The sequence below is a fragment of the Anabrus simplex genome, chromosome 2, assembly GCF_040414725.1.
Source record: "Anabrus simplex isolate iqAnaSimp1 chromosome 2, ASM4041472v1, whole genome shotgun sequence".
Taxonomy (NCBI): domain Eukaryota; kingdom Metazoa; phylum Arthropoda; class Insecta; order Orthoptera; family Tettigoniidae; genus Anabrus; species Anabrus simplex.
The window spans coordinates 1132856490-1132872756 of NC_090266.1; the positions used below are offsets into that span (position 1 = coordinate 1132856490).

Genomic DNA, 16267 nt, shown 5'->3' on the forward strand with positions numbered 1-16267 from the left:
AAAAGGGATTTACATTTTGAAGAGATAGGTTACATATTAAAGGTTTCGAACCTTCCCCGCGAGTTAAACTGCTGAGCTAGCAAAGAGGAAAGAAAGATGTTAATCGGCCATTACCTTGTTGAAGAGCTGCTGCCCGAAGAAAGAGGCGCAACCCGCCCCCTGCTATGCTTCTATACACTAAGCAAGATGTTGTTGAAGTGGCGCGGAGACAAGAAAATCAGCAGTTTTTATACCCTCGCGGAAAATTCGAGACCTTTCATGAATGATTAAGACCCGCCCACAGATGTTTATTGGTTGACAGCGAAAGTTACACACAAATCGATGAAGAAACACCTAATTGGTGGGAAATTAATTACAGAAATTTAGGATTGGTTAAACTCAAAACAGGCGGAAAGAAAGCTTAATGTTGCCAACCCTCAAATGAAAGAACAAAATTTAATAAAGACAAAACTTATGGATACAAAATTTCTCCAAGAAAGTTCATTCCTTCGCACCAGAGTGCATAATCATAGTTTTTAGTAGAGACATCTGTTAGAGAATGTCCGCACTTCTTGATCAACAAAAGCAAATCAAAACACCCAGAGACATCTTCTGATAAACAGTTGAGTTGATTCCGTTTTTTTAAGTTCAGAGTTTCTCCTGTAGAGGAGTTTCAATTGGCGCAAGATTTGAACTTGCGTCATAGAGATGTACCGCCCGGTACACTATGTACTGAAATTAAGCAAGTGTGATACGCCTCAAAATACGGTGCAGAGTGGATGACTGATTTTGGAGGTTAATTTATTCAGTAAAACCTCATTAGTTGTTTCTGAAGGGAACAAGGGAAGATAATGTGTTAAGCGAGAAAACGTACTATTGAATACATGAATAAAAACTATCCAACACGAATGTGTAAACACTTGATATGTTTTTTTTCTGACACGTGCATTTTACGTTGTGTATGCACGGGTATACTGAGAGATATAGGCTATCTACCATTTCTAAAGATGCGATGAGGCTATTAAAAGGTGTGAAAAAGATGAGAGAACAAATATGAAATCCTTTTCCACTGGGGCTTATTAAATAAAATAGTGTATTAGAAGGTGTTTAAAACACCTGACAACACACGTAAAAATGTTTGCAGTGGGGTCCCATAAAAGTATCAGCACATTATTCCAGATCACACAATTTCTAAAACAAATGTCAACTGAAGCCTTATATTTCGGACCAGTGCATTAAATTTTGTTTTCTGGTCACACTCTTCAACCATGAATTTGGAGGTTAAACTCAGCCATGTGCGAGAGAAATGACTTTGACTGTCATCTTGAATGAGACAACACTTCGATCGACTGGAGTCGAAACTCGAAGGTGCGAGTTTCAACATGCACGCCCACCACAGTTGAAAGATGCGGATTATTACAGGCATTAGCATCAGTTACTCCCTCCTTAAATTTATATATATATACTGTCAAATCCCTACTTTATCAACTTGAACAAAATGGCATATATATTACACTTGTATGGATACCGGGACATTCCAATATTCTTGGTAATGATCTAGCGGACACTGCTGCTAAAGAAGCTAGTCGTCTCCCAACGCCCCCTCTCACAGTACCTATACCACCTCTGGACTTCTATCCCAGTCTTAAGGACACTGCCTACAGCTCCTGGCAAGATGACTGGAATCAATCTGCGCATTATAGAGGCACGTATTATTATCAACTCCAACCACAAATTACCACAAAACCCTAGTTTGCCAGGGGTGCATACACACGTCGACATATCACTAACATAATTAGATTACGTTTCAATCATTTCCTTGCGCCGCAATACAAGTTTCGTTTTCATTTAGTTAATCAGCCTGTGTATGTGGTGAATAAGAAGGGGATAGTAACCATCTATTTTTTCAATGTCCTGTCTATTCTGCACCCCGGCGTAAGCTACTCACTAGCCTGACACGAATGAAAATTCCCTTTCCTACAAGTCTTACTTGTCTATTAATTGATCTCTCATCTGATATCATTGCAGTTCTTAATCAATTTATTGACGATGCTCAATTGATCCTATAATCATTCCACGCTCATGGTCATTTAATTACATATTTCACTGGTATATACATTTATTCACTCCTTTTCATTTGATGTTAGTTTTCTTTTGGCTTCCGTTATACTTCACTTTAGTTGCTACTGTTTTTCTCGCTACTATCCACAGCTAAAGTCTTTTGTTACTCCCGTTCCTCGTGCTTCAAACATTATCATACGTAATTCCGGTACATTTGTCTTTCACCAACTAAATCAGAACATTGCGCATTACTGTTTTTAAGTTAGTACTCTCATCTCTGCACTAAATTCTCTGGTATATACCTCAACTCCTCCATATTCCTTCAATTAATACTCCTATTAGCTTTAACTTTTTCCTTTCTCCCTACTACATTTTTCCTAAGTGTTTGTCTATCCCAATTGTAGGCCCGGTGTTGTTTTGAGTAGTAGACAAGTCGCCAAGACGGGCCACTTCGGCGTGAAGTTTAGTACCTTTGTGTCCCTGTGCTTTTTTCTGCGTCACACTCCCTTATTTCCCACCTTCTCACCTGCTTCAAATTATTACGTTCCATATGAGAATTTACATGACATTTCTGCAGCTCGATCATATTTACTGGTGCTCAATATATTTCGCTCTCTCCACAAGTTTATACCTATCATTAGACGTTCTGTTCTGGCTTCCATCTTTGAATCCAGTGCAAGTTTTGGTTGTATGTGAACAGTGAACCCTTAGACTGCTTTCAAAGACAGTCGTTTTTCAACCCTCTATAATATGTGCAAAATGCACTTATCCTCTGATTTTTAGACTCTATCTGGCATGTGATCTCCTTTTTTATACGCCTAGTGGCTGGACGACAGTAAAAAAGTCCGTAAGAAGAAGAAGAAAGATGCGGATGCCTGTCCACTTCCTGGAGTTTGTCTTCTTTAGTAAGCAATTTCATGACTTTTTCAGCATCTATAACGGGGCTACTACAAAACAAATATGCACCACGCTAGTTAACTTCACACGATTATGTTCTAATCCTTATGTAATCTTATCATGCTACAAATATCTGCTACCCTTCATTGTTATGCAACATACAATAAATTTCTAACTTCAGAAATACAAACACAAACAGGCTTACTGGGTTATTCAGCAATGTCAATGAAAACCAGAAACCAAACTGAACTTTCCTGAGGCTAATGGCTTGCTTCCCAAAGCTATAATTTACTCTCTAAATTTCTGGTACTCAAGGCCATTTCCCATTTTTGCGTAACTTTTTCCAACCTGCCTCCTGTGGCAAGGGCTCTAATCTGTGTTGAAAATAATGTTCCTTTCACCAGGTATGAAAAAGAATAATTTCAGGGCTGGGAAATATGTGATCGTACTGAGCGGTAATAATGAAAATTTGTGACATGATAAGTGAGGTATGTTTAAATAGATTTAATATGACGTGAATCAGGACTTCGAATTTACGACGTACTGAGCGAGAAATCATCTTAATGAGGAATGCACTACGAGGTTACACAGCATTTTCTCACACCTGGTTAAATTTGGGAAATTCTATTCCCGAGTAATTTATAGCAAAACGATTATCATTAGACTACCCTACTGGTGCTTAAAATATGTTTTCATGATACATATGATGGTAAGTTAGGTTAGGTGACTCTGTTTGGATAAGAAAACTGAAACGTTTGCCATAGAAGTCACTGGAGTGATACTACTCGAATTTTTCAGAATGAAAATGAACATATGTGTTCACATTGTCTCGGAATTACAAAAGTAACTTACGATTAAGGCGTAATATGGAAATCTGCTATATTGCAAGTTTTGAATAAATGGATTGCCGTTCCATATCTGTTTTAGTGTGTGTGGGTTTTTCCCCAACTTTTACAAAAAATCTGATATAATGACAATTCTCTATAGCGAGTAAATTTTTCACTTTTCAGAATTCTCGCTATAACAGACTTCTACTGTGTTTGGAATAATGAATCTTGGAAAATAAATGGATCTTTGATATTGCCATCTTTATAATAATAATAATCAAATTATTTTCATTTCTTCTTGTTTCCAGACTGATATTAATGGAGACTGCCAGACTTTTTATTCTCTTGATAGAGCTGTGGAGACAAGCCTTATAATTAAAAAATATAAGGATTTTTCAACATGTATAAATCGATACAAGCATCACTCCATACTACAAACAACACCATATGTCTTTAGATCGGTAAGTGTTTCAAAAATTGTGGAAATAATGCTGGCCATCTTGTTGTTTGATATGTGAGAATCACTAGTCACCTTTGGTAAGAAAATTGTCTTTTTTTTTTTTTTTTTTTTTAAATTTTTTTTTAATTTTATAGTACAGGGGTGATATTTGCTGTGTGGAGTCACACTCACAAGTCTAGCTCACGACATATAATTTGTGTAGAGTTTTGCTTCATTATACATGTTTACAGGTCTGACACAGCTGTGCTTATTCACACAGTTAACTGGTAATTACAAAGTGTGTGATATTTTATTGTGGAGTACAATAGAAATACCAAAACAAAAAAAGAGTCACCTGTAAGCCATGTGAAACAGTATATGCCAGAATCTGGTGAAAACACATTCTTAACTGATGGAACTGTATTGTTCTCTAAAGTATGCTAAATTAAAGTTGCTGCAAATAAACAGTTAAGTGATTTCGCTGAACAGCACTCTGATCATACATTTCCAGATGAATCAACTTTGCATAAAAATTATTCAACAGAATGTTACAATGACGCTTCAAACTGAATATGTGAATGGGAAAAAAATTTATGTATGAATTTATAAGACTACTGATGTAGAGGGATGTTATGAAGGTAATATGGTGATAGGGATCCTAGAAACTAATAGTCCTGGACAGACTTTTTTTTTCTGTCCTCAGATATTTTGAAAGTGATTAATCACACTCAGATATACAAGCTGTTCAATAAATCCATATGTTTAACCTTTAGAATGCCAGACAACCATATATCGTTGTTTGGTACTTGTACGTAAAATGCCAGCAACGATATATCGTTGTTTGAACAGCGCACTTTACTATCTGCATTTAGCATGATTATGAATGGCAGATGCCATAATCTTACATTTTGTTTACATAGAGTAAAGAACGTAGCTTCTAATTTTATCACTATGTGGCTCATTTGTTCATTTATTTACGCACATTGGATTTCTGAATTTCATGTGTTTCTCTGGGTCATGGGACGATTGGGAGTTATATAATGGTAATTATCTACTGAACTACTGAACCTATGCTTTTCAAATTTTCTGTCTTTATTCTCTTGGATGGCTGCATTGCAGAGGTATTACCACATTTTATCTGTAATGTTAATTTAAAGTTATTTTTATTGCTATTTTTGAAATTTGATTTTTGTTTTGTTTTCCAAGTGTACAGAATTTTTAAAAATATATATTTTTTGTAACTTAACGATATTGTAACCATAGTCAGAAGTAAGTACATACCATCTTCAGCATTTCCTGCAAGATCAAAGTCAGAATATTTAAAACTGTAAATTATGTAGTGCTCAAATAGGGACTTGCAAAATGCTACTAATCAGCATGGCATTCTTGGCACATTCCCAGAATGAAAGCTTGCTACTAAGAGGGTTAATATGGACTAGTGGAATACGAGAGAATGTGCTCCTCTTCCTAACAGAGGCCACATCTTACATTATAATGGCAGCAAAATCTGTCAGATCATTTTTCAATAAGATGTTGTATGTTATGTTGCCTGGCCCATGCTTTTCATTGAGTTGCAGAAGAGGACAGGTGAAACATTTCAGAAGTAGAGAGACTAATTTTCACAGTAAAGAAAGTATTTGTCTAAACATCATCCCAAACAAATTATTTCAAAGACAAAGCCCCTGTTAAACTTTGCCCCCAGCACTAGTTTTAATACACTGGGGTACCTGGTTGACTGCATGCATGTACCATTGTGACAGTTTTCAGGTAGAGAGAAATAGCAAATTACTTTGACAGAACAGATGCTAAGGCAATTGGGAGTGCACAGGACCTGTTTTCTGATCCTCAAATGGAAGATAAATGGTTTGTCATCATCATCATTTCCCTTTATCCAGCTGTAGCCGGGTAGGGGCAAATATGGTTCCTCTCCACTTTCTTCGGTCTTTCCACCACTCCTCCTCCAACACTGTGTCCCAGTCCAGGTTTCTTTCTATAATACTGCGTTGGATTGTATCCTTCCATCTCAATCGTGGGCGTCCACAGCCTCTCCTTCCTTGGATTTGCATTTCCATCACCTTTTTTGGCATTCTTTCATCACTCATTCGCTTTATGTGCTCAAACCATCTTAGTCAGCTCTTCTCTATTCTATCATTCATTTTTTCCACTCCAGTTTCTTCCCGGATTTTCTCATTCCTTATTTTGTCTCTTCTACTCTTCTGTATCATACTCCTCAAGAACTTCATTTTGGCTGCCTGTATTCGACTCTCATCCTTCTTTGTCATTGTCCAAGTTTCTGCTCCATAAGTTGTTATGGGTACGTAATACATCTTGTACATAGTATCCTTTGCTTCCATTGGCACATCTTTGTCCCATAAAATATTTCTTACACTATGATAGAAACAACTTCCAGCTTGAATCCTCTTACTAATCTCAGCATCCAGTCGAGCATTCTCCATTAATTCACTCCCCAGGTATTTGAATGTTTTCACTACTTCTAGGGGCTTGTCTGCAAGTCTAATCTGACCTTTCCCTTCTTTCTCACCTCTAGTCATAACAAGAGTTTTACTCTTTTCCTTATTTTCAATCCACATTCCTTGATCTTCCCATTCACCACATTCAACTGTTCTTGAACCTTCCTGTCGTGTTCTCCCCAAATCACAATGTCATCTGCAAATAACATCATGTTCTTTTCTCTTCCTCCATATGCTGCTTTTGCTGCTCTCATGATGTCATCCATTACCATTGTAAACAGGATTGGCGATAGAACACTTCCCTGTCTCAGCCCACTAGTTATTTTGAACCAACTTGCCCTGCCAACTTGTGTTTGCACGCAACTACAACATTCCTTATACAATGCCATGATCATTTTTATTAATCCCTGTCCAATTCCTTTTTGCACCAGACTTTCCCAAACTTTAGTCCTGGGGACACTGTCATATGCCCTTTCAATGTCAATGAAAGTCATCACTATATCATTCTCATACTCCCATTGCTTTTCCATTAGTTGTCTCATAATAAAAATGGGCTCTATTGTTGACCTTCCACTTCTGAAACCAAACTGATTTTCCTGTATCTGATTCTCAACCCTCAACCTTATTCTACTTTTCAGTATCCTTTCCATTATCTTGGCAACATGAGATATTAGAGTAATTCCCCTGTAGTTCTTCAATACTTTTTTATCTCCTTTCTTGAAAATTGGGGTGATTATTCCTTTTTTCCAATTCTCAGGGACCTCCTTATTCTTTCAGATAATTCTGAGAACCCTGTATGTCCACTGCAGGCCTACAGCTCCAGCTGCCTTTATCATCTCCACTGAAATTTCATCTATTCCAGCAGTTTTTCCATTCTTCATCTTTCTTACTGTCATTTCAATTTCATTCATTGTAATTTCTTTATCCATTTCTTCATCACCTAATTGCCTTTCCTGGTCATCCATTGAATGACTGTCATCAGTTCTTATGTTCAGCAGCTTCTGAAAATATTCTCTCCATCTATTTCTTATTTCTTCTGGCTTTGTTAATATTATGCCACCTTCATCCTTCACAAATCTGGTTTTTACTTGATCTCTCCTTTTGTTTCTTAAGATACCATACAGTAATTTCTTCCTGCCCTGCATATCATCTCTCAATTTCTGTGTGATTAAGGCCCAGCTTTTCCTCTTTTCTTCCTCCACTACTTTCTTGGCCAAATTATTTGCCTCCACATATTTTCTTCTACTTTCTTCAGTCTTAGATGTTTTCCATGCTTTCCATGCCATTTTCTTTTCCTTCACTTTAACCTTTACCCTATCATTTCACCAGTGTGTCTCTTTGTCTTTCACATTTCCTGATGTTCTACCAGATACCTCTTCTGCACATCCAACCAGTGCTTCCTTAAATCTTTTCCATTCATCTTCAACATTCCCCACCTCTGTCATGGGTACCAAGGGTATTATTTCCCTTTGAAGTTCTTCTTGTATGCTTTTCTCCTTCAACTTCCATACTTCAATTCTTTTCTCTCTTCTTAATGGGGGTTTTTCAATCTTTCCGACTTTCAATTTTCCTATCATAACTCTATGATCTCCACCAAAAGCTTCTTCAGGCATGGCTGTTACATCTAAAAGGTTCTTCTGGTGTTCTTTCTCTATGATTATATAATCAGTCATGGTCTTTGTTCGTCTGTCTCCCCAACCATACCTTGTAATCTTCTGACTGTTCTTCTTCCTAAACCAGATGTTTCCATCAATCATTTGATTCCTCATGCAAAAATCCACCAACAACTCACCTTCTGGATTTACATTTCCATATCCAAATGGTTTGTATGAAATAAAAATTTTCATTCTTTCCAGAAACCTTAACCTGCTTAGATGAAAGTGGTATGGCATTGGACAAGTCAATAGAGTTAATAAGGAATGCTGAAGTTTGTATACAAAATGTAAAAGGTGAAATTGGGAACAGAGACAGAAAATAACATTTGTATTAGATAAAAATAAGGGGTATCGGATGGTGACTCAGAGAGACAGTATTTTGTCAGGAGAAGACATCAGAATTTACATTTGTGAATAAAGTGTTTTTTAAATATGCTCCCATTACGTCAGTGGATGTAGAAAGAAGTTTCTCAAAGTATAAAACAGTATTAGCTAAGAATTGCCTTTCTTTCACTTTCAATAACTTGAGGATGACAGTGATGATGTATTGCAATGCTAACTAAGGTATATTTAGTTAGTAATATATTTTTTCACATTATAATATTATCTTGCTCCTTTAAAAAGACACTCAAACTACACAGAAACCAGTTGGAGAAAGCAAACTGTAAAATGTTTTCTTACCAGAATAAATTTCTGGAGGAATATGAATTAGATGTAATGACAATTAATGTCATTGTTATAGAGTATCTCAAAAATCTTTGCCAGCAATTTGAGGATACATTTCTAGAACCTTTAGGTGAAAATGATTGTATCTGAAGTTCATTTGACGTGAACACAACATCAACATGTCAAGAGTATAACAGGAAGAGCTAATAAACCTAACAAGTGACAGATCTCTTCTAAATGAATTAAAATTGAAATCTCATGACAATTTCTGGGTGCAGATTTGGAAGAAAATGAAGCAGTCATATTCTATCTCGGTAACATCTTGTTGATATTAGCTACCTTGGGTAGGACCTGAAAAACCATTTTAAGCTATATATTCAAAAAGGCCCTTGTGGAATCATCAAACAGGTTTCTTTATATGAAACAATGGTTAGATGAGCTGCCTAATATCAAACATAAACATGCGCCACCTATATCAAAATTGAGTTAAGGATTGATCCTTATAGCATTTTTAATGCTCTCTCTGAATTAGTGGTCCGTGTCTTTCATAAACGAATATTTGTACGTAATTTTTAACATAGAAATATGCAGTTTCTTTCATAATCGGACACCTCCAAACGTAGTTTATATAAAAAACGGACATGAACGTTTCAGCCAATCATATTGCTACAAGTGACATCAAACTGTCATGGCGACCAGAGAATGTTTATCGACATCTTAAGGAAAAAAGAGGAGGACTGTTTTTTAATGTCTTATGATTGCTAAAAGAACCTCGTTTTGCCAAAATTAAGTGATCAGTCGGCTTATTATTCCAGACAACTCTACTGTTACAATCTGTCTGTTGTAATAGGCACATCTCAAACAAACTGCGCCCTGATAATGTGTCTGTTTATACGTGGCTGGAGAATGAGGGAAAGAAATCATCAAACGAAATAGCATCAGCGGTTGTCAATGAGTTACGATCTAATGATTTACAAGGCTTTACTTCAGTCAAGTTGATTGCTGATGGCTGCGCCGGCCAAAATAAAACAGTAATATGTTGACGATGTGTGCAAAGTGGCTTACAACGTATGCACCATCCTCTGTTGACAAATTAAAACCGGTATTTCCAATTACTGGACACTCATATTTGCCTCCAGATAGGATTTTTGGACTCATTGAGAAAGACCTTAAAAGATGACGACCATAGTAAGTCCTGATGAATATCTTGAGGTGTTCAAAATGTACGGGACAGTGAAAGTGATTGGACAAACCTTGGAACCACTGAATTGAGAAGAACAAGCACAGATTTATCTGAAATCTGCTAGTCAACTTCATTTCAAGATTTCACAGTGTAAAAGAATTGTACTCAGGACCATGAAAAGAGGCAATGTTGTAGTTTAAAGTGAGGTAGGTTACTATTTGGAAACAGGTATTGAGCGTAAGATCACGAAAGCATGACAGGTAAATCTAATGTTAATGAATCCTTTACTTCTGATATTGGCATGAATGTAAACCCACAGAAACTTAAAGATGTTGACAAATGTACTAGGAAAGCACTTCAGAAAAGATTGGACGTTAATACCTCTCTTGAGCGGTATGTCGAAGTCATCAATAAGAACATTTGTAGTGAAAATGAACAAGATGTTAATGATTATTTATGAATGTGATTGTTTTGAAGACCCTTATGATGAACCAGAGGTTATTTGCCCAGAAATACAGTGAAGCAAGAACTGAAATGAATGTTAAAAATGTTAACAAAGTATAAAAATAGCCTTATTTCTTTCATATTTTAATTATATTTCTTTTAAAATAGAAGTTTACTTCCGTGTCATCCAGCAACCTTTTTTTCCAAATATTGGGATAGTTCGTTTCCAAAGTGGACAATTACATGGATGTTTGTATCAAAAATGGACAAAAGCCAATCCCGGTTTCAGAAATGGACATCGTCATATTTGAACATGTTTTACATCGACTTAGACTAAAATTGCTAAGTGTCGACCATGATTTTCTTGTTCATAGGGCTAGAAATATGGCATACACAAAAAATTTTCACACGTATAACGGGGGTTTAACATAGAGAAACGAAAATGTGGCTCTACTGAAAAATTAACAAAATGGCTTTTGTCCATGTTTGATACTAGGCACCTCAGATATTTTCTTTGAATTATCTGCAAGTTACTAGAGGTATGTGAGAAAACCACAGTAAGAGAAAAACATGCTCTTTAATTTCTCTAACTGTAACAAAATATTGAGTAATGTCTCTTTTAATTGCCTTTTGTGATTATAAGCTGTGTTTTTTTTAAAATTTAATTATTTAAATTTTTGTATTATAATTTATTTTTTCACATTCCTCTGAAGTACATGTCTACTGAATGATGTATGTGTGTATGGAGAAAATGCAAAACTTATTTTAATTTTTTTCTTTCAGAATTACCAAGCGATGCCATTAATTAAAACAAGAAACTCATGCAATATATCAGTTGACCATCATGTGTATAATAAAATTGAATGTGAAGATGTGCACATATTTCAGCCATTCTCAAATGGTGACAGTGGAGCAAAAACCATAACAAGACAAGTTTTTACTCTCGTGGCAGAGACCAACACCACTACTGATCCACTGGGTGAGTTTATCTGAATATTGTGATCGTAACATCCCCCATAGGGCTTAGTTCAATATCATTTTAGAGTGATGTTTAAGAACTTTAAGAACAAAATGTTTTTCATGAAATGCCCACTTCATTGCTCAGTGACTCAGTAAAATTACTTCTTAAACAGAAAATACAGATCAGGTTTTGATAGACTGAAATTTTTGTACCTCTCTGCACATAAACTCAAAAACTTGCAGTATTTATAAGACATTGTTTCATCAGATAATTTTATAGCAATATTTTTAAGCATGCCTCATACTATTCAGCCTTTTAAGAGACTATCAATTAAATAATCTTAGAACCAGTGGCAAAGCGTGAGCTATATAAGGGGGTAGACAGATATTTTTAAAGCTATTTAATCATATTATCAATATTATATTAATGACTCTGAAACTAAGACAATTCCTATAACAACCTACTGTATAACCCTACGTGCACTCCTTTTATTTCTGTGACTGTTATTCATAGCATTCTACGGAGCAAATACCGGTTTACTTGAGAGATGACCTTCAGTACCTATCATTCAGAAATAATCACCAAACAAGGTCATTAACTAACTCCTTGCTAAGTTTTGCTACTCACCATACTACTAGTAACAGTGATTCATTGCTCCCCGCGACTATCTGCCTGTGGAATTCCCTGCCGGCTGAAATTAGAAACATTCCTAGTACTCAGCTGTTCAAAAGAATGTTGTTGCAAACATTACTTATATATCAGAACATAATCTATAGAACATATGTAAGATAATGTACTTTCTTCCTGTAATATTAACCGTAGGATCTATGCCATGAGCTTTACCAGTTAGTCTATAAGTTGCACAGTTGTAGTATGTTGTAGAATTTAACATAAATTAAATAGTGTATTATGGTTGGGCATAATAGCAGGATCCATAGCCTGAACTACGCCATAGAACACAAGACGATAATAAATAAATGAATAAATAAATAAATAAATAAATTGGCTGTGGGGAACTGTCAAATAACAACGTATATTTAGAATTAAAAATAGCTATATAATTCATTGTTACATAAATTTAATGAGAGGTTAAAAGTAGATTTTCATACAACTCACCTTAAACAATATTCTTGTAAATGAGTACAATCCGCCTGTCCTTCATTTCAGCAAATATGTCTATTACTCTCGTCTTGAAGTCAGGCGTCTTGCTAAGATGCCACAGCAGTTCCTTCTCTATAGCTAGAGTTCCCAAGTTGGACAGTTTCTGGTTGGTCATCGAATTCCTTAAATAGGTTTTAATTTGTTTCAAGTTACTCATAGCGCGTTCGCTAGAAACTGACGTTAATGGAATAGATAGCATCAAGTTAAGGAATTTTGTTGTTTCCGTATACACACACTCTGGAGTTCATTATTAAGAATGTACGCCAATAGTTGCTGGGGTGGAATATATTTATCGGGATCAGAGTAAATGTTGATAAGTTCATTCTTAAGTTGATCTACATGGAAAACCTTAGGATACATGGCCATGAGTTCGTTTAAATGCTGTTGGGGAAATTGTGAATGATAAATATTAAATTTAGTTTCATCAAGTAGTTCTACGAAATGAAGGCTTTCGTAATTACCGAAACGTGTTTCTAACTGAAGCAACACTGAATCAAGAACCTCGTAGGCAACTCTTCTTTGACCCTGGTTAGTATTTATGACAGTTGAACACAAAGCAGAACATTCTTCTTCAATTTCTTTAATTACTTTATCACTTCTGAGCGATTTGATGTTAGTAGTAGCAACCTGCACCTCTTTAATACAAAAATTTACATCAGAAGACGTTTTCGACTGCAGAATGCTAAACAAGAAGTCGGTGTAGACAAAAATTCTAGAAAAGAGACAGAGGAGGAACAAAAATTTGTGATTGTTCAATATATTGTCTATTCCTATTGCTGTCTGAATTGATTCTGGATTCCAGTTGTCAGAATTTATGATATGATCCACTGCTCTTTTCAGCTCGGGATAATATTTTTTCACGGTCATAACAGCCCGATAATGATAATTGCATCAGGTGTGAGAAGGATGAGGAAGCTGAAAACCTTGCTCTCTCAGCAATTCTGCACGACGTGAAGAACGAGAGAAGAATGTGTGGAAGACAGATAAATTGCATATGAACAATTTCACCTCTTTTATAGTTTTTGCAGAATGAAGAAGAACCAAATTGAGGTGATGGGCATAACAATGTTCGAAGATGGCATGAGGATAAGACTGTCTGACAATTGCCTGGACACCTCCTTTATGACCAGACATTACGTAGCTCCGTCATACGTCTGACATACGAGTCTGGTATCATCAATGTTCCATTTTTTCAGAACTAGGATTATGACTTCAGCTAAACCCCTAGCAGTCTTATCAGCAGACACATCATAAAAGCCTAGAAACTGCTCTTCGAATTTACCATTAACACAATACCTCACAATAATACTTAATTGTGATTTAATGGAAACATCTGTAATTTCATCATCTTGGACAGAAACAAATTCAGCTAATTCTGTCTCTTTTCAAATACGTTCCTGAACGGCAACAGTAACAGCTTTAATCAAATCATTTTGTATGTCACTAGAAGTACCTTTGAAGACATTTTCTGATTCTAAATGGTCTTTCATGAAAGATTCCTCCGAAGCCAGTAAGTCAAAAGTAGCCAAGTAATTCCCTTTATTAAATGAACATAAAGAAAAACATTGACTTTCTCGATGACCCTTGAACGGCAATTCTTGAATACTTAAGAGGCAAACAATGTCTGCTAATCTGCTGACAATTTTTCTATTTTTTGAAACCATTTCATTGTGTTTAATGGCCTGTAGTCTCTGCCCCTCTGAAACGGCATGATCGATATGGCACCGCCCCAGCATGTGAAATTTCTCGGCGCACTTTATATGATTCTCAGATGCCGCGTGCTTTTTAGCTTTTTTCTCAAAATTTTTTATGGTATTTACACCCGTTCTGCGCCAAGAATCTTCCCCATCAACGCCAAACTTCAAGCAATAAAAACACAATAACTTTTGTTCGTGACCTTTACCCGTTCCACACAACCACTGATATTTATTATACCAGCTTTTCTGAAATATAGAAATAGAAAGACCTGCACCTGGTGAGCCGAACCCGTCCTGGGATATCCCAGCGCTAAAAGCCATACAACATTACATTTCACTGATATTTATCATACCAGCTTTTCTGAAATTTTCGAACAAGTTTTCTGTCCTGTTGTGATAATGTTAGGTTAGGCCGTTTCTGTAAAGTTTTTATCGTTATCTTCTGTTCTAACGACAAGGAGGAAATACCATTGTTAAGTAAGTACACAACTGAATCGAAGTCAGGCCTGGTAAATACAGAAGCCATGATAGGCCTATCATAAATAAACACAAACTTCCACACGAGAAAACAAGAATTGCACTTTATATTTTATCACCAGTAGTAAGTTATTCACTATTCCTTTATAATGAAAAATTAACACTTAGGCCTATCACTTTATTGTAAGATACTAGCACACGCATACACTATTAGCCACCTTGCTCTCACGTCTCACACCACATTCCTAACTTTGAAACTGTAACTGTTCGTTCCCGTTATAATGCCGTACCGTAACTAATATTCGCGGGCAAGAAAATGCATGTACATGAAGGGTTTTAGTGCTATTATTCATTTATTAGGTGTAAGTTTCTATATTTCGTATATGAATATTATTATATCATTATTTTACTTTTAGACGTGTCTTGTCTGTCTGTTAGGTCATCAGCCCAGAGGCTGGTTGGATCCTCAAATAGCACCACTAAAGGTTATGCGGTTATAAGGAAACCCCAAAAACCAATGACAGCACCAAAATGAGGCGTACTAGGCAAGATGAGGAGTGAGGTAGTTTGCCATTGCTTTCCTCACTGGGTCAGAAAGTACTATTGCAGCACGACTGACCCTATGAGCAGAAACTTTCGTAACACTCAGACGCACTAGTCGTGCTCTGAATGTCATTACTCAGCACTACTCATACCCCAGCAGCTTCCATATTGTCACAGCCATGGATGTTGACTGGGACTTCGGTGGAAGCTACACTTTACTCTGGCCTGTGCCAGGAGATGGATGCAAAAGTACTGCATCCATCAAAAAATGACAGCAGGCAGTGACGTGTCTTATAATAAAGTAAATTCAAATTAATTACATTTAAAGCATGCCTGAGATGGTAGCCAATAAGAGCACCTTTGTAACTGAGGTCCAAATACTAGCCAATGAGAGCAAGAAGAGACGCTGGTACGTCTGTCTACTGGGCAGAGCAATCTCACTATAGGAAAGTAATCGTTCCACAGTCAGCACCTACAGATAGCGTTAGTGTTTATCTATCTGAAAGCTTTGAAAATCAAAGGGAAAATACACAGAATGGACAGCGTCTACCTTTGTCTACGTGCTTCATGTACCTGACGCGAGCTCGAGCATTAACAAAGTGAGTCGAAAATAAGTAAAGCGGGGAATACAAAAATGTCTTGTATTTGGAAATAATTAATGTTCTATAAATATAATTGAATTTACTAGACAATCTATCGTTCACAAAACTTTAAGGGTACACGCTGTCTACCTTGTCTCCCCTGACGCTTTGCCCCTGCGTAGAACTAATAGGTAATGGAGATTGTATGTGTTGTTTCTTCTTCAC

At 36.3% G+C, this 16267-nt stretch overlaps 1 protein-coding gene across 1 annotated transcript in view; it reads left to right on the forward strand.

Moving 5' to 3' along the window:
- Positions 1-16267, forward strand: part of Apoltp (Apolipoprotein lipid transfer particle) — a 668275-nt gene that overhangs the window by 3734 nt on the left and 648274 nt on the right. The window contains exons 3-4 of the mRNA XM_067142082.2: positions 4073-4225; positions 11406-11601. Coding sequence (XP_066998183.2) covers positions 4073-4225; positions 11406-11601 — 349 coding nt within the window. The remainder of the gene's footprint in view (positions 1-4072; positions 4226-11405; positions 11602-16267) is intronic.